At 41.4% G+C, this 25,468-nt stretch overlaps 1 protein-coding gene across 1 annotated transcript in view; it reads right to left on the bottom strand.

Annotated features, from left to right (window-relative positions):
- Positions 1–22,673, bottom strand: part of PGM1 (phosphoglucomutase 1) — a 76,828-nt gene extending 54,155 nt beyond the window's left edge. Inside the window, exon 1 of the mRNA XM_049879474.1 lies at positions 22,198–22,673. Within this exon, the coding sequence (XP_049735431.1) occupies positions 22,198–22,443 (246 nt within the window). The 5' untranslated portion in view covers positions 22,444–22,673. The remainder of the gene's footprint in view (positions 1–22,197) is intronic.
- Positions 22,674–25,468: the final 2,795 nt, after the last annotated feature.

Raw genomic sequence — 25,468 nt, 5'->3', positions numbered from 1 at the left:
TTGTTACATCAGCTGCAGGAAACTAATACACTAGTATTCACATCCTGTTTTTGTAATTATCCACAGAACATCGATCTCATCTGCTAGCACAGGTATCCTGAGAATGAAGACTTTGTCTTCTTCATCTTTGTACATCTTTGTACCCCCAACCATCTGGTACAGTACTCAATAATACTTGTTGAATGAACAAGTCCATGCATCCCAGGTTGTCTGCAATGCCAGCCTACATTTCTTGCAGCGCCCCATCTGTGGCATGACACTGGCCAGGGCCAGGTAACCAGTCCACAGATCCATCCTGAATGATCCACTTCCACTGCTAGCTCCTGACTCAAACCAGGTCAACACTCCAAATCAATGAGCCTGCAACTGCAGTTTACAACTATGAGCCTTTGCCCAACTGTGATGAAACCCAAGGGGTTATGTTGTTGACAGGGACAGGATAGGACATCCATGGGCTGGGGTAGTGAAGGCAGACACAGGAGGGCCTTCACTTGGCCCACTTCCTCGTCCCCTTCCTCTGCCCTCCAATGGCCTCAGTATTTGGAATAATCATAATAATTGTTAGAATCATCAGCATCATAAGCTTCCATTTACTAAACCCTTACAATGTCAGGCACTAGGACATGTGCTTCACAAGTCTTATTTCATCCTCACGTGAATCTTTCAAGGCAGATATCATTATTATTTTTAAAAACCAAATGTGGGGAAACAGGCTCTGGTGAACTGTATGACTGAAGTGGGATTTTTCTCAATGATTTGACTACAAGGGGCTTAGAGCCAGCTGTGAGGCAGTTGGGGTTTTGAGAGAGGTGCCAATGTTACTACTAATCCCACCTGCATTTCCTACACTTATTTCCCTTTTGCTTCATTTATAAATCTGCTTTTAAAATTTCATCTTGCTTTATAGGATGCATTTTTCAAAGTTCCCATGGCAGTTTAGTTTTATAACTAAAACAAAAGGCTTTCCTCTGCCCATACCCAGTTATGCCAACCCAGCTCCATTTTCTGGCCTCTTTGCAATCATGGAACAATTTCTCAGAGTTGAGGGGAGCGTTGGCTTAATGTTTAGGTTTCTAAATTTCTATTGCTTAAGAGCTGGCAAGACTTGCTTCCTAGGTCAGGGCCAGATATTTGGCAACTTTATCTGCTTGCATTTTAACGATCCTTCCCATTGTACACAACTCCTAAATGCCTTAACCAAAAAAGTGTGTTGAGATGTTCACCAGAATGGGAGAGAACTGTATCCACAGGCCACCAGGGTAGGCTGCAGAAAGAAAACAGAATGACAGAATCTCCCTCTGCATAAACTGTCTTCCAAGATTCTTTCTACAGGGCTGTGTGCTTTAACGGTATAAAATATTGTAAATAATTTTAAGCAGTTATGCCAGAATAAATTCATCTCAATTAGTGTTATCTCCTTCAAAACAATCACCTTGGGACTTTTGCAACATATTGATTCAAACAATGCTGACAACATGCTAACATTTCTGGAACTCTTTTTAGGGGAACTGTCTTTGCTGTCTGTTGCATATTCTTTGAAAGTCCTCGGTCATAACAAATTTCACCCTTTGAGAACGGATGTGAACTTTGGAAAGAGACAAGAATTGGTTGGAACCATGTCTAATGAATGAAGTGGGTGATCAAACCTCATTACATAGTTTTAGGTGAAAAATGAGGCATGACTATAAAATAATGTGACTGGTTTTCCTAGGTGACTCATAAACGAACTGGCTGAAAAGTAATTCCCATAGAGGAGTTTCAAAATGCTCTGAACACTAGACACATCTCTGGAATAAATGTATGGTTCCCAGAGTGGCGATTTGGCAGACTACAATACTAATTTGAATATATAAGTTCAAATATGTTTTAAAAAAAGGTAATCTGATTGCTTACGCTCATGAAAATGAAAAAGCTATTCTCCTTGAGAAATTTCTCCTTTTTTTTTTGACAGCTTGGTCTGCTTTGAGGAGGGAGGCTGCTAAGAAAAAAAGGCCTACCTCCTACAGAAGCCCTTCACCGGCTGTACTTACCCCACTCAGCCACTCCAGGCTCGGGTAGGGGCTCCTGTTCTGAACTTTCACAGCTATTGTTTTCCTTAGCTGTTAGCTCTTATTGTACTCAGTGAGGAGTCCCTGGGTGGTGGAAATGGTCAAGACACTCAGCTGCTAACTGAAGGGTTGGAGGCTGGAGTCTCCAGAGGCCACTGAAGAAAGGTCTAGTCTACCGACCTGCTTCTGACAAACAGCCATTGAAAACCCTATAGAGTGCAGGTCTAGTCTGACACACATGGGGTTCCCTTGATTGAAAGGTGACTCGATAGCAACTCGTTTTATTTTTTATGTTGTTGTTGTTAGGTGCCGTCGAGTCAATCCTACGTACAACAACACAAAACATTACCTGGTTGTATGCCATCCCCACAATTGTTGCTATGTTTGAGCCCACTGTTACAAACACCGTGTCAATCCATCTCCTTGAAGTTCTTCCTCTTTTTCATTGACCCTCCAATTCACCAAGCGTGATGTTCTTTTCCAGGGACTGATCCTTTCTGATAACATGTTCAAAGTAAGTGAGACGAAGTATCGCTATCCTTGCTTCTAAGGAATATTCTGGCTGTACTTCTAAGACAGGTTTGTTCATTCTACTGGCAGTCCATGGAATATACAATATTCTTTGCCAAAACTATAATTCAAACACATCAGTTCTTCTTTAGTTCTCCTTATTCATTGTCCAGCGTTCACACGCGTCTGAGGCGATTGAAAGCACCATGGCTTGGGTCAGGTCCTCAGAGTGACATGTTCGCTTTTTAATGGGGTTTTTTTGTGTGTGTGTGTGCTTTAAGTTTACAAATCAAGTAAGTCCTTCATACAAAAATTTATATACACCTTGCTATATACTCCTAGTTGCTCTCCTCCTAATGAAACGGCACACTCTTTCTCTCCACCCTCTCTTTTCATGTCCATTCGGCCAGCTTCTGACCCCCTCTGCCTTCTCATCATCCCTCCAGACAGGAGCTGCCAACAGTCTCATGTATCTACTTGATCCAAGAAGCTCCCTCCTCACCAGTATAATTTTCTATTTTTTTTTAATCTAGTCCAATCCCTGTATGAAGAGTTAGATTTGGGAATGGCTCCTGTCTTTGGCTAACAGAAGGTCTGGGGACCATGGCTGCTGGGGTCCTTCTAGTCTCAGTCAGACCATTAAGTCTGGTCCTTTTACGAGAATTTGAGGTCTGCATCCCACTGCTCTCCTGCTCCCTCAGGGGTTCTCTGTTGAGTTCCCTTGTCAGGGCAGTCATTGGTTGTAGCCGGGCACCATCTAGCTCTTCTGGTCTTAGGCTGATGCAGTCTCTGGTTTATGTGGCCCTATCTGTCTCTTGGGTTCATAATTACCTTGTGTCTTTGGTGTTCTTCATTCCCCTTTGCTCCAGGTGGGTTGAGGCCAATTGATGCATATTAGGTGGCCCCTTGTTAGCGTTTAAGACCCCAGACGCCACTCTCCAAAGTGGGGTGCAGAATGTTTTCTTAATAGATTTGACTATGCCAATTGACTTAGATGTCCCCTGAAACCATGGTCCCCAAACTCCCACCCCTTCTACTCTGGCTGTCGAAGCATTCAGTTTATTCAGGAAATTTCCTTGCTTTTGGTTTAGTCCAGTTGTGCTGACCTCTCCTGTATTGTGTGTTGCCTTTCCCTTCACCTAAAATAGTTCTTGCCTACTATTTAATTAGCGAATACCCCTCTCCCTACCTCCTTTCCCCCTCTCGTAACCATCAAAGAATATTTTCTTCTCTGTTTAAACTATTTCTCCAGTGCTTATAATAGTGGTCTCATAAATTATTTGTCTTTTTGCAACTGACTAATTTTACTTAGCACAATGGCTTCCAAGTTCCTCCATGTTATCAAATGTTTCACAGATTCATCATTGTTCTTTATTGATGCATAGTATTCCATTGTGTGAACAAACCGTAGTTTACTTACCCATTCATCCACTGATGGGCACCTTGGTTGCTTCCATCTTTTTGCTATTGTAAACAGTGCTGCAATGAATATGGGTGTGCATATATCTGTTTGTGTAAAGGCTCTTATTTCTCTAGGATATATTCCAAGGGGTGGGATTGCTGGATCCTATGATAGTTCTATTTCTAGCTTTTAATAATACAACAACAGCTTTTAAAGGAAGCACCAAATCAATTTGCAAAGTGGTTGTGCCATTTTACATTCCCACCAGGAGTGTATAAGTGTTCCAATCTCTCCACAACCTCTCCAACATTTATTATTTTGTGTTTTTTGGATTAACGCCAGCCTTGTTGGAGTGAGATGGATCTCATTGTAGGTTTGATTTGCATTTCTCTAATGGCTAATGATTGTGACCGTTTCCTTATGTACCTGTTAGCCACTAGAATGTCTTCTTTTCCAAAGTGCCTGTTCATATCCTTTGCCCATTTTTTAATTGGGCTATTTTTCTTTTTTTGTTGTTCAGTTTTTGCAGTATCTTGTAGATTTCAGAGATCAGACGCTGCTGTCATAGCTAAAAACTTTTTCCTGGTCTATGGGTAATCTTTTTATTCTTTCAGTGAAGTCTTTCAATGAACATAGGCGTTTGATTTTTAGGAGCTCCCAGTTACCTACTTTCTCTTCTGGTGTTCATGCATTGATAGTAATGTTTTGTATACTGTTTATGCCATGCATTAGGGCTCCTAGTGTTGTCCCTATTTTTTCTTCCATGTTCTTCATCATTTTAGATTTATATTTAGATCTTTGATCCATTTTGAGTTAGTTTTTGTGCATGGTGTGAGGTATGGGTCTTGTTTCACTTTTTTGCAGATGGATATCCAATTATGCCAGCATCATTTGTTAAACAGGCTGTCTTTTCCCCATTTAACTGACTTTGGGCCTTTGTCAAATATCAGCTGCTCATATGTGGATAGATTTATAGCTCGATTCTCAATTCGGTTCCACTGGCCTATGTATCTGTTGTTGTACCAGTACCAGGCTGTTTTGACTGCTGCGGCAGTATAATAGGTTCTAAAATCAGGTAGTGTGAGGCCTCCCACGTTGTTCTTCTTTTTCGGGAATGCTTTACCTATCTGGGGCCTCTTTCCCTTCCATATGAGGTTGGTGATTTGTTTCTCCATTCATTACAAAATGTCTTTGGAGTTTAGATCAGAATTGCATTGATAGATCACTTTTGGTAGAATAGACATTTTTACAATGTTAACTCTTCCTATCCATGAGCAAGGTATGTTTTTCCACTTTCGTAGGTCTCTTTTAGTTTCCTGCAGTAGTGTCTTGTAGTTTTCTTTGTATAGGTCTTTTACATCTCTGGTAAGATTTATTCCTAAGTATTTTATCTTCCTGAGGGTTACTGTAAATGGTATTGATTTGGTGATTTCCTCTTTGATGTTCTTTTTGTTGCTGTAGAGGAATCAAACTGGTTTTTGTATGTTTATCTTGTACCCTGATACTCTGCTGAACTCTTCTATTAGTTTCAGTAGTTTTCTTGAGGATTCTTTAGGGTTTTCTGTGTATAAGATCATGTCACCTTCAAATAGAGATACTGGATGCCCTTTATTTCTTTATCTAGCCTAACTGCTCTGGCTTGGATCTCCAGCACAATGTTGAATAAGAGTGGTGATAAAGGGCATCCTTGTCTGGTTCCCAATCTCAAAGGGAATGCTTTCAGACTCTCTCCATTGAGGATGATGTTGGCTGTTGGTTTTATATAAATACCTTTCATTATGTTGAGGAATTTTCTTTCTATTCCTAATTTGCTGAGAGTTTTTATCATGAATGAGTGAGTGTTGGACTGCATTAATTGAAAAGATCCTGTGGTTCTTGTCTTTTGTTTACTTACATGATGGATCACATTAATTGTTTTTCTAATGTTGAACCATCCCTGAACAGCTGGTATGAATCCCACTTGGTCATGGTGAATTATTTTTTGATATGCTGTTGAATTCTACTGGCTAGAATTTTGTTGAGGATTTTTGCATCTAAGTCTGTAGTTTTCTTTTTTTATGGTGTCTTTACCTGGTTTTGGTATCAGGGATATGCTGGCTTCACAGAATGAGTTTGAGAGTGTTCCATCCTTTTCTGTGCTCTGAAATACCTTTAGTAGTAGTGGTGTTAACTTTTCTCAGAAAGTTTGGTAGAACCCTGCAGTAACACCGTCTGGGCCAGGGCTTTTTTTTGTTGGGAGTTTTTAAAATTACCTTTTCAATCTCTTCTTTTGTTACGGGTTTATTTAGTTGTTCTACCTCTGCTTGTATTAGTTTAGGTAGGTCATGTGTTTCTAGGAATTCATTCATTTCTTCTAGGTTTTCAAATTTGTTAAAGTACAATTTTTCATAGTAATCTGATATGATTCTTTTAATTTCATTTGGGTCTGTTGTGATATCACCCATATCATTTCTTATTTGGGTTATTTGCTTCCTCTTCTGTTTTTCTTTTGTCAGTTTGGCCATTGGTTTATCAATTTTGTTGATTTTTTCAAAGAACCAGCTTTTGGTCTTGTTAACTCTTTCAATTGTTTTTCTGTTCTCTATTTCATTTAATTCTGCTCTAATTTTTATTATTTGCTTTCTTCTGGTGCCTGAGGGTTTCCTTTGTTGCTCTCTTTCTATTTGTTCAAGTTGTAGGGATATTTCTTTGATTTTGGCCCTTTCTTCTTTTTGTATGTATGCATTTATTGATATAAATTGACCTCTGAGCACTGCTTTTGCTGTGTCCCAAATGTTCTGATAGGAAGTGTTTTCATTCTCATTTTATTCTAAGAATTTCTTTATTCCATTCTTAATGTCTTCTATAACCCAGTCATTTTTGAGCAAGGTATTATTCAGGTTCCAAGTGTTCAATTTCTTTTCCCTGTTTTTCCATTATTGATTTCTACTTTCATGGCCTTATGGTCAGAGAAGATGCTTTGTAATATTTTGATGTTTTGGATTCTGCTAAGGCTTCCTTTATGACTTAATACATGGTCTATTCTAGAGATTGTTCTATGTGCACTAGAAAAGAAAGTGTACTTGACTGCTGTTGAGTGGAGTGTTCTGTATATGCCTATGAGGTCAAGTTGATTGACTGTGGCAATTTGATCTTCAGTGTCTTTATTGAGCTTCTTTTTGGATGTTCTGTCCTTCACCAAAAGTGGCGTGTTGAAGTCTCCTACTCTTATTGTGGAACTGTCTATCTCACTTTTCAATGCTGTTAGAGTTTGTTTTATGTATCTTGAAGCCCTGTCATTGAGTGCAGAAATATTTAATATGGTTATATTGTCCCTTTATCCTTTGTGGTAGATTTAACTTTAAAGTCTATTTTGTCAGAAATTAATATTTCCACTCCTGCTCTTTTTTGATTGTTGTTTGCTTGATATATTTTTTTCCATCATTTGAGTTTTAGTTTGTTTGAGTCTCTAAGTCTAAGGTGTGTCTTTGTAGGCAACATATTGACAGATCGTGCTTTTTTGTCCATTCTGCCACTCTCTGTCTCTTTATTGGTGCATTTAGTCCATTTACATTCAGCGTAATTATGGACAGGTATGAGTTTAGTGCTGTCATTTTGATGTTTTTTTGTGTGTTGGTGACAGTTTCTTTTTCCCACTTAATTTTTTGTGCTGAGCACTTCATATATTGTTTTTTCCTCTTATTCATTGTTGATTTTGTTTCTGCTTAGTCTTTATTTTTTTTCTTGTATTTTATTTTGATGAGTAGGATAGTCAGTCTCCTTTGTGTTTACCTTATTATTTACCCCTATTTTTCTAATTTTAAACCAAAGTTTTACTTCTTTATATCATCTTGTCTTCCTCTCCATGTGAAAGAACTATGACTACATTTCTTAGTCTCTCTTTACTGTTTTAATGTTCTCTTCTTTTACATAATGACATTGCTGTTTCCCTGTTTTGAGTGTTTTTGGTTTTTTTTATCTTGATTTATTTTTGTGATTTCCCTATCTGGGTTGCCATCTGTTTGCTCTGTCCTGTGTTCTAGTCTTAGGTTGGTATCTGATATTACTGATTTTCTAACCAGAGCACTCCCTTTAGTATTTCTTGTAGTTTTGGTTTGGTTTTTACAAATTCCCTAAACTTGTGTTTATCTGGAAATATGCCAATTTCACCTTCATATTTGAGAGACATTTTTGCTGGATATATGATTCTTGGCTGGCAATTTTTTCCCTTCAATGCTTTATATAAGTCATCCCATTGCCTACTTGCCTGCATGGTTTCTGCGGAGTAGTCTGAGTTTATTCGTATTGACTCTCCTTTGTAGGTGACTTTTCATTTATCCCTAGCCACTCTTAAAATTCTCTCTTTATCTTTGGTTTTGGCAAGTTTGATTATAATATGGCTTGGTGACTTTCTTTTCATATCTACCTTATGTGGAGTTCGATGAGCATCTTGGATAGATATCTTCTCATCTTTCATGGTATCAGGCAATTTTTCTGCCAACAAATCTTCAACAATTCTCTCTGTATTTTCTGTTATCCCTCTCTGTTTTGGTACTCCAATCACTCATAGGTTATTTCTCTTGATAGTGTTCCAGATGATTCTTAGGGTTTTTTCATTTTTTTTTTAATTCTTTTATCTGATTTTTCTTCGAGTATATTAGTGCCAAGTATTTTAACTTCAATATCACTAATTCTGCCTTTCATTTCTTCAATTCTGCTCCTCTGACTTTCTATTGAGTTGTCTAATTCTGTAATTTTATCGTTAATCCTCTGAATTTCTGATTGCTGTCTCTCTATGCATTCTTGCAGCTTATTAAATTTTTCATTATGTTCTTGAATAACTGTTTCAATTTATTCATATGTTTTATCTGTGTGTCCCCTGGCTTGTTCTGCGTTTTGCCTGATTTCCTTCCTGGTCTCGTTCCTGATGTCTTGAAGAGTTCTGTATATTAATCTTTTGTATTCTGCATCGGGTAATTCCAGGAAGGCACATTCATCCAGAAGATCCCCTGATTCTTTGTTTTGAGAGCTTGTTAAAGTGATCATGGTCTGCTTCTTTATGTGACTTGATATTGACTGTTGTCTCTGAGCCACCTATAAGTTATTGTATTAGTTTATTTTATGTTTGCTTATTGCATCCTAGCTTCTTGCTTTGTTTTGTTTTGATATGCCCAAATAGGTTGCTTGAGTGAGCTAGCTTATTTTTGCCTTTGAAGCTCTAACGTCCTGTCACCACATGGCTAGAGCTGTTATCAGGTATATGAGCCTAGGAGTCCATTCACTTTTCTTGTATGGATTCGGCTCAGGTGTCCAGGTAGTTGGTCATCAAGTGTGTGGTACAGGCTCTGTCATACAGTCTTAGATGGGCAGGGGTGATTGGTGTAGGTACAGACATCTGGTTGCAGCAGGGGTCATGCTCTGAACAAGGCAGGGGGCTGACAACCATTCCCTGAGTGTCTGTGAGGAAAGTGCATCCCTGTTCCCTAGAGTGCACAGGTGGGTGGGTTCTGCAGATGGACCATGGGCACCCAATGCTTTTGGTTGTAGGGACTGGGAGGTACCAGTTATCCTTGGACCCCTGTCACAGGTGGCTGGGTGACATGGGTGGAGCCACCAGTCCTTAGGCCCATGATGTGGATAGGTGAGGACCCTGTTTAATAGGTGCCTAAGGGTTCCCAGTGATTCGGATCCTGCAATTCCTCTCTGTTTCTGAACCATCTCTCCCTCCCCCTGATGCTCAGTCTGTTTTCTAACTTGCCTTTGATATTCAGGGCTTCTAACCACTGCTGTCAAGTCGATTCGAACTCATAGCAACCCTATAGGACAGAGTAGAATTGCCCCATAGAGTTTCCAAGGAGCCCTGGTGGATTTGAATTGCCAGTCTTTTGGTTAGCAGCTCTAGCACTTAACCACTATGCCACCAGGGTTTTCTCAGGGCTCCTAGCTTGTCACAAATATAATCATTTCACTTGTTTTATTGGGTGTTTGTTGTAAGAGGGATCACCGGAAGTGTCTGGCTATTCCACCATCTTAGCCCCGCCTCCTGCTTTTTAATATTTTAAAGAGGTCTTTTGCAGCAGATCTGCCCAATGTAACATGTCATTTGAATTCCTGATTGCTGCTTCCATGGGTGTTGATTATGGATCCAAGTACAATGAAATCCTTGACAACTTCAATAATACTCAGTGATAATTGTCTGTTTATGTGTCAGTCTTCCCCCACTCAGTCAGAGGCTCCTTGAGAACAATGACATCTTTGGCTTTCTCTCTTCAATACCCAGGACAGTACACATAGAAGCATGAGATACCAATTCCACTGCTCTTGACACAAATCATTAACTTTTGCCTTCTCATGCTTCTGGGACTTCATTTGCTAAATGTAAGTTCTCCTGTCTGGCAACCAAAAAAAACCTGGACATTCAGTCTATGTAAAATCTACCCACACTAATCTATAGCGACTGAAATTAGATTAGTGGTTGCTTAGAGCTGGGGGGACAGAGGAGGAACATGGATGGTCTCCTAATGGGTATAGGGTTTCTTTTAGGAGGATAAAAGTATTCCAAAATTAGATTGTGGTGATGATTGCACAGCTCTGTGAATACACTAAAAAACATTGAATTGCATACTTTAAACAGGTGAACTGTATGATTATTATGTAAATTGTATCTCAATAAAGTAATTTATTTTTAAGAGCTCCCCCACAATAGAAATGCCCATGCCTTCGTCCCTTTCTGAGGAGTGATTTGTATAAATGATAGCCAAGGTCTCTTCTAAAAATCTAGTTAACTATGTAAAATTAAGTTTCTGTTTTCTCTCTGTAACCCCATCACTTGCAAATAGCTTAGTGATTTCTTTTAACAAATTTTGAAGATATGCTTAGGATAGTGTGTAGAGACTATTGGTTATTTCATTACAGCAATTCTTTTCTTCAATTAGCTTTATAGAACTCTCCCTGAATGTTAACTTGACACATGCCATCCAGAATAAAATTTATTTTTCCCAGCTTCCGTTGTTGCTACAGATAGTCATAGGCTAAGTTTTGGCCAATGCGACTTGAATGAAACTGATGTGTGCAACCTCCAAAAAGGGTCATGCCTTCCTCTGTCTTCCCTTCCTGTTGGCTGGAGTATCCTAGGGAAGCCTGAGTCATATCAGAAAAGAAACATGTGTCTCTTTATACAAGGTAGCCACCACACTAGCCCTGGACTGCTTGCATTCTATTACTGTAAACTTTTGTTTAAGTAACTTATTTTGGAACTCTGTTATAGCACCCAAACCTTATTTTAACTAATAAGAAAATTTGTATTCTGTACCAAAACAGAATCTAAAATATGTGGCATTGGTATGGTCTTTATGTCATGGCAAACCATTTAGTAAAATTATTACCTAATATATCTTGGAAGGCAGGCCACTGGCCAACCAAACCTGTAGCTCTAGACAAAGGGTTGGAAGAATTCAGAACATGAGTGTTTGTTGGCTACTTCTTGCTACAATATAGAGAGGAATTCAGGCTACAGCCAAACATTCTACAGCAGAAACGAAGGAAGCTATAGCCACGCAAAGAGAAGTTTTCTTTGACTGTGGTCTATAAACTATGTTGCCAAAGTCCAATAATGTATGGCCCTGCAGAGTTGAAAATGACAACTATTTGTACACCCAAACTAAAGCAGCTATACATGAAGCAGGAGGCCTAACAGAAGAAAGGACTGTGGTCTCAAAACTTGCCCAGGATTCTCTTTCTAGCCCCCCAGCAAAGATCAGATTAAGGCGCTACCTTCTTACCCAAGCCTGTAACTTCCTATCATCTCGAGGTGGCCATCGGTGATGCAGAAATCAGAGGAGGGACAGAGAATAGAGGTCAATAAATAAAAGTCAGAGTATTCAGGCTTCAAAACTCTACCTAGATGAGAACTTTCGTTGTGGTTACCAGTACATGAAACTGATCAGAACAAACCAGAAATGTACTAAGTTTTTGAGGAAACTGTCTAGCCAAAAAAAGCATGAGCCTGGCCTGCACAAGCAACCCCTCCCCAACTACCCCTAAGCTTTCATCAGCAGGAAGCAGGTTGCAAAAGTGTTTTCAGGGTCTGTTCTCCAAAGTCCACTTCTAAGTGAAAATGGAGGATAGAGAATAAAGAGTTCCTCCCAGAGGGCAGGTCCCTGGCCCCTACTCCACTGCAGGGCAGGGAGTCCACATTCCCCGACAGCAGAATATGAACACTATGGCTGGCGACTGCTGTGTGTTCTAGTCCTTTCCTTTTCTTAACAGGAATCTTTATTGTAAGTATCTTGCTCTATTCAGCTAATAGGCACATAATCGTGTGTGGGTGCAGCAGGGGTGTGGGAAGGCTGATAATTTATCTTTAAATGTATTAGATGCTAAACCACTAGGAGCTACACATATGGACCTGATGGAAAGAATTGACTATCACCCAGGGCTCAGTCTGGATTTCGAAAAGACTGGGTAACTGGAAGGAACTTGGGGTGCCTCGCCTGGAGAGGGGTGGATATGTTTATGTGTGAGAGGAAGAACAGACATGGTTAGCTGCATGAACAAAGAGACAGACCATGACAGATTTCCAGTTACCCCTTCCTTTCTTAGGGTAATAGAACTATCTATTTTTAGTTGGTCACATGACCTCTCAATATTTTTTTCAGCCCTTCTTGCAGGTAGTATGGTCATGTGATTAAGATCTAGCCAATGGGTTGTAGCAAGAGTATGTGTGGAATTTCCAGATTGTTTAAAGGGAAAAACTACTCCGCTTCTTCATCTTTTTCTTGAGGCAACTGGTTGGAATATGGATATGCTGGTGGGGAACCATCTCGAACCATATGTACAAGGGCAACACTCTCAAGACGGCAGAGCAACAAGACTGAAGGAGGCTAAGTCCCAACAACATAGATCCATCATACTGGTACTGGCTTGCTTATACCCAAACTATTCCATGAGAGAAAGAGAAACCCTTATCTTGTTTAACCTACTGTTGTTTTAGGCCTCTGTTATAATAGTGGAACCTGTATAATTGTAGAAATGTTTTTACTTTAAATATATGATACAAAATGTACATCAAATTCACTTTGGGGGCGCTAGGGAGGCACTTCTGATCACCATCAACTGAGCTACAACAGGAGGACCAAGTCTTGTTAGGGAAAATAGTTCAAATACAAGCTAAGTTAAAATCCACAAAGGCATGATTCTCCAAACTGCATGTGCTGGATCGAGACCAAGGTGCTTCTCACATGTGCTACTAGAGGAGCAGCAAGAATCTGCAGCAGACTCACATCAGACAAGGATTTATATGACACTAATTTACTATAAACAATTGACAGGGAGAGGAAGGGGGAGGATTTATTGGATCACAGTATAAAAGAAGAGGTGAAATCCACAGCAGGCTTGACTGTTTTTCTTCCTTTGATGAACCATTCCATTCAATGACCATATGCCCTCAGTCGGTCTTAGTCTCCATATGCCTCTCAAAGTATGAGCATCTTGCCGTGCTGAGTGTAATTCTGGTATTTAAAGACACACATATCTATGTTGCACATGTTGATCTCCAATGTGGTTATCTTCCTAAGGGATTTTAAGGATGATTTTGACTACATTCAAGATTCATCTTCCATTCTACCCCTAGAACCCATCTGTGTAAAATGTGGCTTCCCTGTATTAATTGGAGGCTAGTAAAAAATTTTTTTTTTAGTTAATGATTTGTCCCATTGATCCCAGGGAGGCCAACTGGTCCTAGAACTATATTCTACTGGCTCAGTTTCCATTTTTTATGTGGTTCATCAAAGGAAGAAAAACAGTCAAGCCTGCTGTGGATTTCACCTCTTCTTTTACACTGTGATCCAATAAACTGTTTTCAATGCAATCCAATAGTGAGAAAAGTGACCTCAATCTAAGTAGTAACGTCTGCACGCTTCCCTTCTCCAAATGCTCACTTCGTGCTTAAAACTTCACCAAAACTCACAGTGTCCTCAACCACTTACAGTGGGAATCTGTATTTGGAACATGGTACTAAGTGCCTGTGTTGTCTACTTTCACATCTCTGACTTTCTAGGAGCTGCAGGGGCAGTTTCCAGTCTCTCTTCTTGACTCCATGACCATGGTCCTGGGACACCTAAAGGATTCATTGTAGAGAGGAAATAAAGCCATGTAGGTAGAAGTGCCTCGTAAAATGCAAAACAAGTGGTGTTGCTTTAGTACAGTTGCTTCTTTCTTGTAGGGTATGAAACAAGAATATCGAGTTGAGTAGGTCTCTAACCTACCCTTTCAACATATTGTTTCATGTCTGATCTGGTTCTACCTGTAACACTCCTCTTCACCTCCGGGTCTGTTTAGCTGTCACTGCCCTGTTCCCTATGCCCGAGTTAGACGCACCTCTTTTTTGCCCTCGTAGCCTGCCTTGTTCACCCCCATAATAGTGCTCACTGCACCTTGTAGCAGTTGCTGGTTTGCTTGTCTGTATTTCACCTGGACTCCAACCAAATCTCAATGGTGAGGACTGTGCCTGTCTTTTTTCTGCTGTATCTCTGCACACAGTACAGTAACTAAACAGCTCACCCTGAGCTTGCCGCCAGTGTCTGTGGCCCTTACATTGGTTGATTTGGCCCCTAAATGGCCACTACATCACACTAATTAAGGCCACTGGACTCACACAAAGTAATGATCATTTCAACTCACCCTTTAGCAACAGAGGTGCTTGTGAGCATATAGGTACATAGGTAGCACAGTATAAAACCAAAACACCACACCCAGTGCTGTCGAGTCAATTCCAACTCATAGAAACCCTGGTGGCGTAGTGGCTAAGTGCTATGGCTGTTAACCAAAGGGTCAGGAGTTCGAATCCACCAGGCGCTCCTTGGAAACTCTATGGGGCAGTTCTACTCTGTCCTATAGGGTCGCTATGAGCACAGCATAGGGGACTAATATTTGCCCAGAAGAACTTTTGTCACTTACCCCAAAGCCTTACTACATGGTCACCTGGGAGGAAAGTATTCTTTGGGCTGAATCAAAAACGCTCAACAACAGTCAAAACCAAACTCGTGTGTCAGTTGCCAAAATAAGCCATGTGGTATACATCTATAAGAAAACAGGATCTCAACCTCCCTGCGTATCATTAGCAACAGAAACTAAACTTAAATCTGGGAAGTCTCTTTCAGGTTACAGGTGGGCATATCAGGCCATAGTGGTGTAGGCCGGTATTTCCCAAAATTGTTTTAGAGTCCTCTTGCAAACTCACAGACTCATTTGTATATTAAAAGCTCTGAAAAGTTCTACTTAACATCATTCAATCCAGTTTCCTTAAACGTTTAACCAGGAGACTGTATCAATCTTCAGAACTATTTGTTCTGGAATATATTTATTTATGGAAAAGATCATCTAGATGAAATATCAGAAGGCCACAGTCTCAGTTCCAGCTCCGCCATTTACTAGCAAGTTGGATGAGTCAACCAAATCTCTCTGTCCTACCAACAGTCTACTGCATTTGATCCTTCCCAAAACACTTTGGGGTACTCATAAAGAGGGAAAAAAGAAAGAAAATGTTTCCTATGTGAAAACACAATGTTCAAGCTGTTTCTGATTTATGATTAAATCCTTATTGGCATGATTTGATTGACTGTCATCATTGTGCTTATTCAGGGCTTGACTCACCTTTTCTATCTTTATGCCTCAGGAGACTGGATGGTAGTCAGGAGAAGCAATAGGAAGGGAGACTTACTAGTTGAAGTACTAAAAAAAAATTTTAAAAGCTTATATTTATCTGTATACCCCAACCCAAGGGCACATTCTTCTCTCTCTTACCAACTAACCCTTTCAGGCTGCCCTTTGTGATTTTTCCCTGTGAGGAGACCAGGTGAGAAAAGTCTTCTCCAAATACTCCCAACCAAAGCCCTTGGTTTTAAAAAAAAAAAGTTTCCCTCCAGTTGATTCCAACTCATGGCAACCCATGTATATCAGAGTAAAACTGTGTTCCAAAGGGTTTTCAATGACTGATTTTTTTTTTTTGTAGATCACCAGGCCTTTCTTCCAAGGCACCTCTGGGTAGACTCAAATGGCCAGCCTTTTCGTTTGTAGCCAAACATGTTAACCAACTGCACCATCTAGGGACTCTGAAGACTTTGGTGAACCCTCAAATACTTACTTAAGATGCTCAGTAGCCATTTTTAAAAGGTGAATTCCAACTCTGAAGACAGCTCAAAGTCAACAGAATGACTGCCTGTGTGGACTTCAGGAGAATTTGGGGGTGGGGGAGAACGAATCAGTCCAAACTTTTCAGCATAAATGTTCTTAGAGATGTAGCCCACTCAAATCATTCTCCTAAAAGCTCTTCTAAAGTCCAAGAGAACAAAAAATGTATTGTTAAGTATTTGAGCAATGCTTATTATACCATTCTTACTATCCCAAGATAAATTTATAATTGGAGCCCTGGTGGCATACTGGTTAAGAGCTATATCTGCTAACCAAAAGGTCGGCAGTTCGAATTCACCAGCCGCTCTTTGGAAATCCAATGGGGCAGTTCTACTCTGTCCTATTGAGTCACTATGAGTTGGAATGGACTCGATGGCAATAGGTTTGGTATATGTAAAATTTCATAGTATATCGGGGTCCTTTGTACAAAGTTTATACTATGTTTATTTGGAACATAATTTTTATAATGTTCAATGATTAGCTATGTTTATACTTTACATTTAACTCTTCCTCTGCCTGGAAGTCTTTCCACAAATATCTCATGGTTCACTCCTTCACTTCACTCAGATCTCTCTCAAAAGCGGTTCATCAGGGAGGCCTTTCTGACCACCTCTCCAAACAGAGCAACCTACCTTCTAGTGCTGTCTCTTTAAAAAGTCTTCCTTTACCATGTGTTATTTTCCTTCAGAGTTTTTACCTTCACCTGACATATATTTATTTAGCATTTATCTCCCTCCACTAAAAGATAAGCTCTGTGAGAACAGAAACTTTGTTCTGTTTGCTGCTGAGATAGCTTTGAACAGGGCCCAGCACCTAGCAGGTGCTCAATAAATATTTAAAGAATCACTCTTCCCAAGACAATATACCACTTTTCCCCATATAATCTTGTTTACCAAGAGAAGCATTAATGTGAGAAGGGAGGCTGTTTTCCTTTTTAGTCTTCAGTGCTCTAGCAGTCATTTGATTTGGTTAAGAAAGGAAAAAGGACTTTACTTTTAGCAAGAACATTCTCTCTTGAGAGAAAGAGAAGCTCCTGAACAATTTGATTTAAATATTTTCTGTCACAAAGATTGTTAAGTGGCTAAGTACCCAGCTCTAAAAAAAAAGTCCTGTCCCTTCCTCTTCCTTACCTTTCCCCTGTCCCCGGACCTGAAAGTAGGCCCCCTCTTCTCTGTTCACATGCTATCCCCTCTTCAAGACACAATTCAAATTCTACCTCCTCCTTCCCAGTCCAGAATGTTACCTTCCTTCTCTGAACTCAACATTTTTTCTAATTCAGTTCTTTTTTATGTGTGTGTATTTGTTATGTCTTATCTCCTCCCCCAAAAGATCGTAAAACCCTGGATGGAAAAAGACAATAATTTATTTATACAGCTGTTTCATAATCATTCAAAACTGGAAAGTTCAAACAAGGAAAGAACCATTATTAAAGCCTGTCATAATTGAAGGACTTTTTGTAACATGGAAGTTATCGTATATTAAAAAGTGACCCAAAGATGTTTCTCTGACAAGTCATCCCTGCTCCAGGGACATCAGGTATTAACTAAGGGAAGCCAGGTGCCTCCATGCTAACACCATTTACCTCATAGTCCCCAAACCTTCCTTTTCCTGTTCTTTCATCTCCTTCTCAGTAAATGTTGTGAACAATATCCAGAAACACATCCCTTCCACAATATTTATAGCTGGGCCTCTCAAGAAAGTTCACAGTGTGATTTATTCCAAATGGGAAATAAGGCAAGTTTTAAGTGTTATAAAGCGGAGTTCTCAAAGCTCAGCTGGCTTAGTTTGAGAACACGAGACCCTTAATTTCTGGGTCCTGTATTTGAGGCCTGTTCTGGTACAGGCAGTACCTAGAACTAGACGGGGATCATTTCTTGCGTGCAGGAGTTCTTAACTCAGGGTCCTTGGACCCCCATGATATCCAAGGGTAGAATTCAGGGGGTTCATACTGAGCATATTGTTTGTACTCATTAAGGTAGTATTCAATTCTTCACTACATCTTATTATTTAATGAATTAATAAAGAGGCACATGTTTTGCTATATCACAAATTTAGTTTCATGTTTTGGTCACTGTATTTCAATATAATATTTGTTTCATTTGTAATCCTTTGTATTTTCTTTTACTCATTTAAAAACTTATTCCCCAGCATGGCAAAGCGGTCTATGGCACCAAGAAGGTTAAGACCCCCCGAGAATTGATTTAAAAAAAAACCCGCTTCTTCACAAGTTCCCATAAAGGCATCTATCTTATTTTGTTTAGGATGATGACAAATTATCCTTCGAAGTATCAAAATCCTCACTCGTTTTTAATGTCACCTCTCCCCCTAAATTCCTAATACTGGGACCAAGAGTGATTTTTAGAGACCAGGAATGTTTTGAACCATGAAGTCTACACTAGGAATCTCCTGGACTTCTCAGCAACATGGGTCAATAATTCCTTTTGGGGATAATCCGAGCCAGGCTTTTGTCACCTGCACTCAATTGGGTCCTATCAAGTTGAGTTGCTCTATGTTGGCCAGGGTCACTGAGGACTGGAGAGAGGTGGGAGGTAATAAATCTATTCCGGGACTAACGGCTGCCATCAAGTTGGAGATTTAGATAAACTTAGTGTCTTGTTATCAGCAAAACATTAAGTCACATAAAGTCCTGCCCCAGACTGCCTGAGGTTTTCCCACAAGTGTCATTCAAGCAGCTTCCTCCAGGTAGGAAGGCAGTGCCCTGTACTTACTAATAAATTGTTTTATTTAATCAACAACCTCTCTGGGTATGTAGTCATTCCTGATGTTTACAGATGAGAAAAAAAAAGGATTAGGAATTAAATAATTTGCCCGAGAGAACAACCCCCAATTCCTATCATTACTATTCCTTCCGCCTAGAACTCCTCTCACCAAAGACATCCACCTTGGAAATCCCAACTTATCCTTTAAGACTCAGATCAGCTACCACCTCTTCTGTGAGGCCGTCCTCACTTTTCCTCCAAAATACAGCCCCCATTATCTTGCCCCATGGTTACCAGGCACAAACTTCCATTTAAACACCTAATACATTGTGTTGTCTGTCTATTTTAGTCTACCTCCTCTTCTGGACTATGTGTTTCCTAAGGAAAAGGATATTTTGTATCCCAATGGCTACGCACAATAAAAAAAAAAAATACCTGATATAAAATAAGTACACAATAAATATTTGATGAGAATAAATTTAATGGTCACCAACTATATGGGGCTTTAAGGTATGTGCTGGAAACACAGATTTTGAAAATACAATTTGGGGCAATTGAACAAGGATTCATTGAATGCTACATTGTTCTAGGTATTGTGGATACAGATACAAAACAGACCCTGAGGAAAGCTTACTCTCTAGTGGGAGACTGGGACGTGTGAACAGATAATTGCACTGGAATTTGATTAATTTATTCTATAGGTATCCAGGAAACCCTGGTGGTGTAGTGGCTAAGAGCTACAGCTGCTAACCAAGAGGTCAGCAGTTCAAATCCACCAGGTACTCCTTGGAAACTCCATGGGGCAGTTCTACTCTGTCCTATAGGGTCATTATGAGTTGGAATCAACCCGATGGCAGTGGGTTGATTTTTGGTTTTTGTTTGTTTTTTTAGAGGGATCCATAGGAAAGGAGCACTTAACAGAGGAAGGGCAAGGAAAGCTTTTTGAAGATGCTATCTGAATTGAATCACACCAGGTAAGCAGCAGCAATATTTAAATCTCTGGTGAGTAGCTAAAAGCAGAGAGCACAGAGCTGAGGACAGAAACCTAGGCAACACTTGGGTTGTGGGTAGGGCAAGCAGTCCATGAGGGAACTCTCAAAAAAGTGTGAGCAGACTCAGGAGAGAGTGGTCAAGGCAAGGGAGTTGAGAGTTTTAAGAGTGCAAATCAGCAGTGCCAAGTGCAGGAGGAAAGTCAAGTTAAGATAAGGCCTAAAAAGTATTCAATGGATTCAGCAACCAGAAAGTCCTTAGTAATTTTGACAAGACCAATTTTAGTGGCGCGGTGGAAAGGCAGAAGCCAGGTTATGGTGAGGTGGTAAGTGAATGGGAGGTAACAAGTCAGAGATGGTAAATGCAGACAACTTCTACAAAGTTTGGCTAAAAGGAGAAAGAGCTATAGAGCAGTAGTTAAAGGGTGATGATAAAAGTTCAAGAACATGTTTTTGTTTAGACTTAAACTCATTCTTTCCTCTTCAACCTGCACAGCTCCCAAGTGGACAATCCTCCATTTGGATGCCTAAAACTCCCACTATGCTGTAAATCCTTAAGGACAGGGCTTGTGTCTGAATCATCTTTTCATTTCATAGGTTACTCTGTACACGGTATGAGCTCAATATTTGTTGAATGAATGAATGAAAAGCAAATTCAGCACTGGCGGTAGCAGGGAAGTGAAGGGTCCCTACGAATTGAAATAGACTCAATGGCACACAACAACTGGGATACAGATATTGTTTGCTCTTCTTTCATGGGAATTTGTGGTTGTCTGACAACTTGGGAGCATACAAAAAACAAACCCAGATAATCTTCCCTCCTTGATGTTTATAAATGTTTAACCCAGTGAGGCAGCTGTAGTTAGGGTCCAGTGCAGCTGGTCTGGAAAGACGGCGCGAGCAGGTGGAACAACGAGGGCACTACTCTCGGCAGTGCCTGGCCCTCCTTCTTAAAGGGACAGGGGACAGGGCCCTCCCTCTGGCTGTCAAAGATACTTGGAAAACAGATCTTTAGATCCAAGAGTCCCTTCATTCATAGAAGCTGCTCAACTGGAATTGGCAGATCTGTACTGGATTCTCAGCTCTGTCAACATACGTCCTGGAAACTATTTAACCTATCTAAACTTCGGTTTTCTCATTGGCAACTTGAAGATGCCCACGATATCATTTACCTTACAGGGCTGTGGGAGATAAAGGAGACAACTGTAAGTGAGCCGCTTGGTAAATGGTGCTTGGCAAAACAGCACTCACTAGGTAGTAAGTTAATAAAATACTACGTAAAATGAATAAAAATATTAGTAAAGGGAATAATCTCCAGAAGTTGGGTATAAGTCAAATCTTTTTTATAAATATGGAAAGAAAACGTGCTGTTTAGAAGAACTCGTTGAAATGTTTGATAAAAGTGAGTAAATAATCAGCCCCAATTTGCCAATTTTCCTCTTTCGGGTTTACTGAAAAATCTATTTTGAAGTTCCACACATTTGAGCGGACCTGCCCAATTAAGTCTAAGTTAACGTTCCTCAGCAGGGGGCGGAAGCAAGGTGTTGCATTAATTTCCCTGCCAGCCACGACTGCTTGCATAAGAGTGCCCTGGGGTATGTTGTTTCTGTTCTAATGAAAATTCAGCTCCAGCCCCCTCGGTGGAACAAATCCAAACGCACCACGGGACAAACATCAGTCTTTTCAAAAGCCTGCACCCCCATAACCAGGCCGCGGCAGGACAGGAGCTCTGTCCCCACGCGAACTACGAGGCGGAAAAGAAGGCTAGGCTCCCGCCTCCTCAGATCGGCCGGCCTGATACACTAGTGGGTGGGTGCCCCCGCCACCCCTGCCCCAAAGCGTCGGGTTCGGAGTCAGCGAGAAGCGCCAGTCCCAGGCGAGACGAGAATAGCAGGCAAGGAGGTGGGATGCAAGCAGTTCTGGGCAAGGTGGCGACCGTCTAACCTTTCCGGGTAAAGGCGACGGCGCTCGGCGCTGTAACTGTATCTTCGGAAACGGGAAAGGTTAATGTAAATGTCAGAGACCTCGGGAGGGGGAGGAGGCGGGGAGAGGGAGGAGCAGGAGGCGGAGGCTCGGTCCTCCCTCCCAAGGTCAAGCCCAGCTCCCCACGGCCGCGCCTTCCCGCTCTCGGGAAGCCAGGAGAGCAGCTCGCCGGGGTCGCGTGGCCGCTGTCCCCCACACCACGACCTCCGCGGGGCCTCCAGCCCGGGAAGAGCGAGCGCAGCGAAGCGCGGGGTGGAGACTCCGCGGCCCCGCACGGAAGGGGCGCGGCCGGCGGACCAGGGCGGGCGGCACTCCCGCACGTCGCGCACGGCCTGCGCCCCGGGTGCACGCTGCCGAGGAGCCGGCGCGGCCCTTACCCCGTTGGCGGCGGCGATGCGGACGATGAGCTGGATGGCCTCCTTCATGTAGAACCTGCCGTCCCCGCCTACTACCAGCGTGGCCTCCTGCCGCTGGGCCGGCTCCACCGTGGAGATAACACTCTGGATGAAATTCTCCGCGTAGTGGGCACTGCTCTGGAACACCTTCACCCGCTTCCGCAGCCCGCTCGTGCCCGGCTTCTGATCCGGGTACGCCTGGGTCTTGACGGTTACGATCTTCACCATGGTGGCAACTCGCTGCGTGGGGCCGAGCAGACTCTGCTCACCGAGGGGCGGCCGGGGCTGTGGCTGCAGCTGGTCTGGAAAGAGGGCGCGAGCGGGTGGGAACAACGACGGCTCTCTCGGCAGTGCTTGGCCCTCCTTCTTAAAGGGACAGGGGACAGGGCCCTCCCTCCGGCTGTCGGCCCAGATAGCAGGACCTGGAGGGGGAAGAAAGGGGAGCGCCCATCTCCAGGCCTCTTGGGAAATGGGTGGAGCCGCTCTGATTTACCCTTCCCCTAGTAAACCAATACACTATAAAATGAAATCTGCAACTCCTCCCGTAAATGGAGGGGCAGAGCTTGGAGTACGGACCTGGGCATAGGGCAAGGGTATGAGGTAGGGTGGGAAAAAATAGAGTATAATTATTTCCTGTGGTTGGACTAGTGTATCATGGACAGAAGTGCCAGCATCAGCTAGATTTCATGACTCTTTATTCTTTCTGTTCTCCAAATATAAGGCATTTGTGTTAGGAAAAGTAGTCAATTCTAATTTGAGTTACTACTTTCCATCTGTTTGCTAATGGACCACACACTTTATTTCCATTGGTGAGGGTGCATATACTAATGATTTATTGAATATGTTTTTAAACCCCTAATTTATGCTTGGAAACCCTGGTAGCGTAGTGGTTAAGTGCTACAGCTGCTAACCAAAGGGTCGGCAGTTCGAATCCGCCAGGCACTTCTTGGCAACTCTATGGCGCAGTTCTACTCTGTCCTATAAGGTCGCTATGAGTTGGAATCGACTCGATGGCAACAGGTAGGGTTTAATTTATGCCTACAAAACTGAGATTCAAAGAATAAGATGCCTTGTCAGGCCACACGATTAAGTCCATGCAGGAGCCCAACTCAGGTGGATATGAATCCAAAACGAGGGGTCTTACCATGATTTGTCTGCAGTGTCAACAGGCTGGACAACTAGAGAATGTACAGGGAGGCCTTGATAACTTGTAGATTCAAGTATATGGTAAGGCTGAGTATGATTACCATCATAATATGCCAATTATCCATATACTAGAAATTCAGAGAAGAGAGCAGCAAAGACTGAAGGGGATGAAAAGGGTTCAAAGTAGAGGGCTGATGAAGGTGATTAGATTATTAGGTAGGAATCTTGCCTTTAGGTTTAGCGTCTCCCTTCACTGGTGAGAGTAATTGTCTCCTCTGCTCAAGAAATATGTCATTTTGGTGAAAAAAGGTCATTTTTTTGCCTTACTAGATGTGTGACCTTGGGAAAGTTAGTTAATATCTGTAGGCCTCCATTTCTTTACTATAAAACCTATCTTGGATGATTTCTATTAGAAATAATGAGATTTGGTATGTTAGTAGTTCTCCATCGTGAATACATTATAGAATCACCCAGGGCAGTTTTAAAACCACCCATGCTCCAGCTCCAGTCCAAACCAGTTCAATCATAAATAGCTGATGTAAGTAAATCACCTGACATGGTGCCTAAAACATCGCAAAACCCAAACTCACTACTACCATCAAGTAGATGCTGACTCAGTGACCCTATCAGACAGAGTAGAACTGCCACATAGGGTTTCCAAGGTTGTAATCTTTATGGAAGCGGACTGCTACATCTTTCTCCTGTGGAGTGGTTGGTGGGTTAGAACCGCCAACCTTTTGTTGAGCAGCCAGGCAAATGTTTAACCAGTGCACCACCAGGGCTCCTTGCCCAAAACAACAACAACAAAAAAAACCATTGCCGTTGAGTCGATTCTGACTCATAGTGACTCTGTAGGACAGAAAACAGAGGCCCTCAAATATATTAGCTCCCCTCGCCCAGTTCCAGAGCCAGAGTTTATCACTACCCTGTAAGTTTGATCATATCCATGCTTCTTTGTGGCTAATTGGTATAGCCTGATCAAGCAGGAAGGTTGACACACCCACATGACTACTGACCCTCAGAAACCAAGTGCTGATATAGCAAAGTTCACTATAGATGAGTCTCATTGGCGAATAATATGTGAAAGTTGAATCCTGGACTGCTAGTAATGATTTTCTAATATTTACACAGGAGTTCACAGTTTACAGAATAATAAATCTTGTGACTTAAGTAGTATAATTAACCCCACTTTATAGATGAAAGAATTGAGTACAGAGTGGTTAATGTAATCAAGGTTACCTATCTCCAGAAAATGAAAATATAGCATAGAATCACTGAATCTTAGAAATACCTATCTCATAGAGTTACATGGATTAAATTAGATACTGAATATAGAGCTCCTACAGAGTGCTAATAAGTAATGGTAACTCATTATTTTAAGTGGTGGACTCAAACTCCAATCTCATACTCTTCCTATATCCTTCTTTATCTTTGAATCTAGGGTGGGTCTTTTCATTTAATAGGAATTGTTCTGTATTTCTCTTACCTCAGAAGTTGTAACAGTTAGCCTTAATGCATAACCACTCTAAAAATTTAGTGGCTTAGACAACCACCATTTATTATTGGTTGTGATTCTATGAGTTAGCTAGGTGGCTCTACTGATTTGGGCAAGACTGTTGATCTTGGCTAGGCTCCTGTGGCAGACAGACTCTAAGGTAGCTTCCATGATTCCCAACTCCTAAAAATCATGCCTTTACGTAATTCTGTCTTCGTCATCTAGTGCTGCTATAACAGAAATACCACAGGTGGATGGCTTTAACAAAGAGAAACTTATTCTGTCACAGTCTAGTAGGCTACAAGTCCAAATTCAGGGCGTCAGCTCCAGGGGAAAGCTTGCTTTCTATGTTGGCTCTGGAGGAGGGTCCTTGTCATCAATCTTCCCTTGGTCAAAGAGCTTCTCAGCACAGAGACCCTGCGTCCAAAGGACAGACTCTTCTCCTGCCTCTTGTTTCTTGGTGGTATGAGGTAATAATCCCCTTGTATTAGTTTTTTATTGCTGTGCATCAAATGACTACAAATTTAGTGGCTTAAAACAACACCCATTTATTATTTTAGTCTCACAGCTCTGTAGGTTAAAAGTCTGGGCAGGTTTGAGTGGGTTCTATGC

Source organism: Elephas maximus, chromosome 3 (assembly GCF_024166365.1).
Source record: "Elephas maximus indicus isolate mEleMax1 chromosome 3, mEleMax1 primary haplotype, whole genome shotgun sequence".
NCBI classification, from domain to species: domain Eukaryota; kingdom Metazoa; phylum Chordata; class Mammalia; order Proboscidea; family Elephantidae; genus Elephas; species Elephas maximus.
Note: the sequence above shows the minus strand (reverse complement) of the source record. Positions and strands in the feature narration are given on the sequence as shown.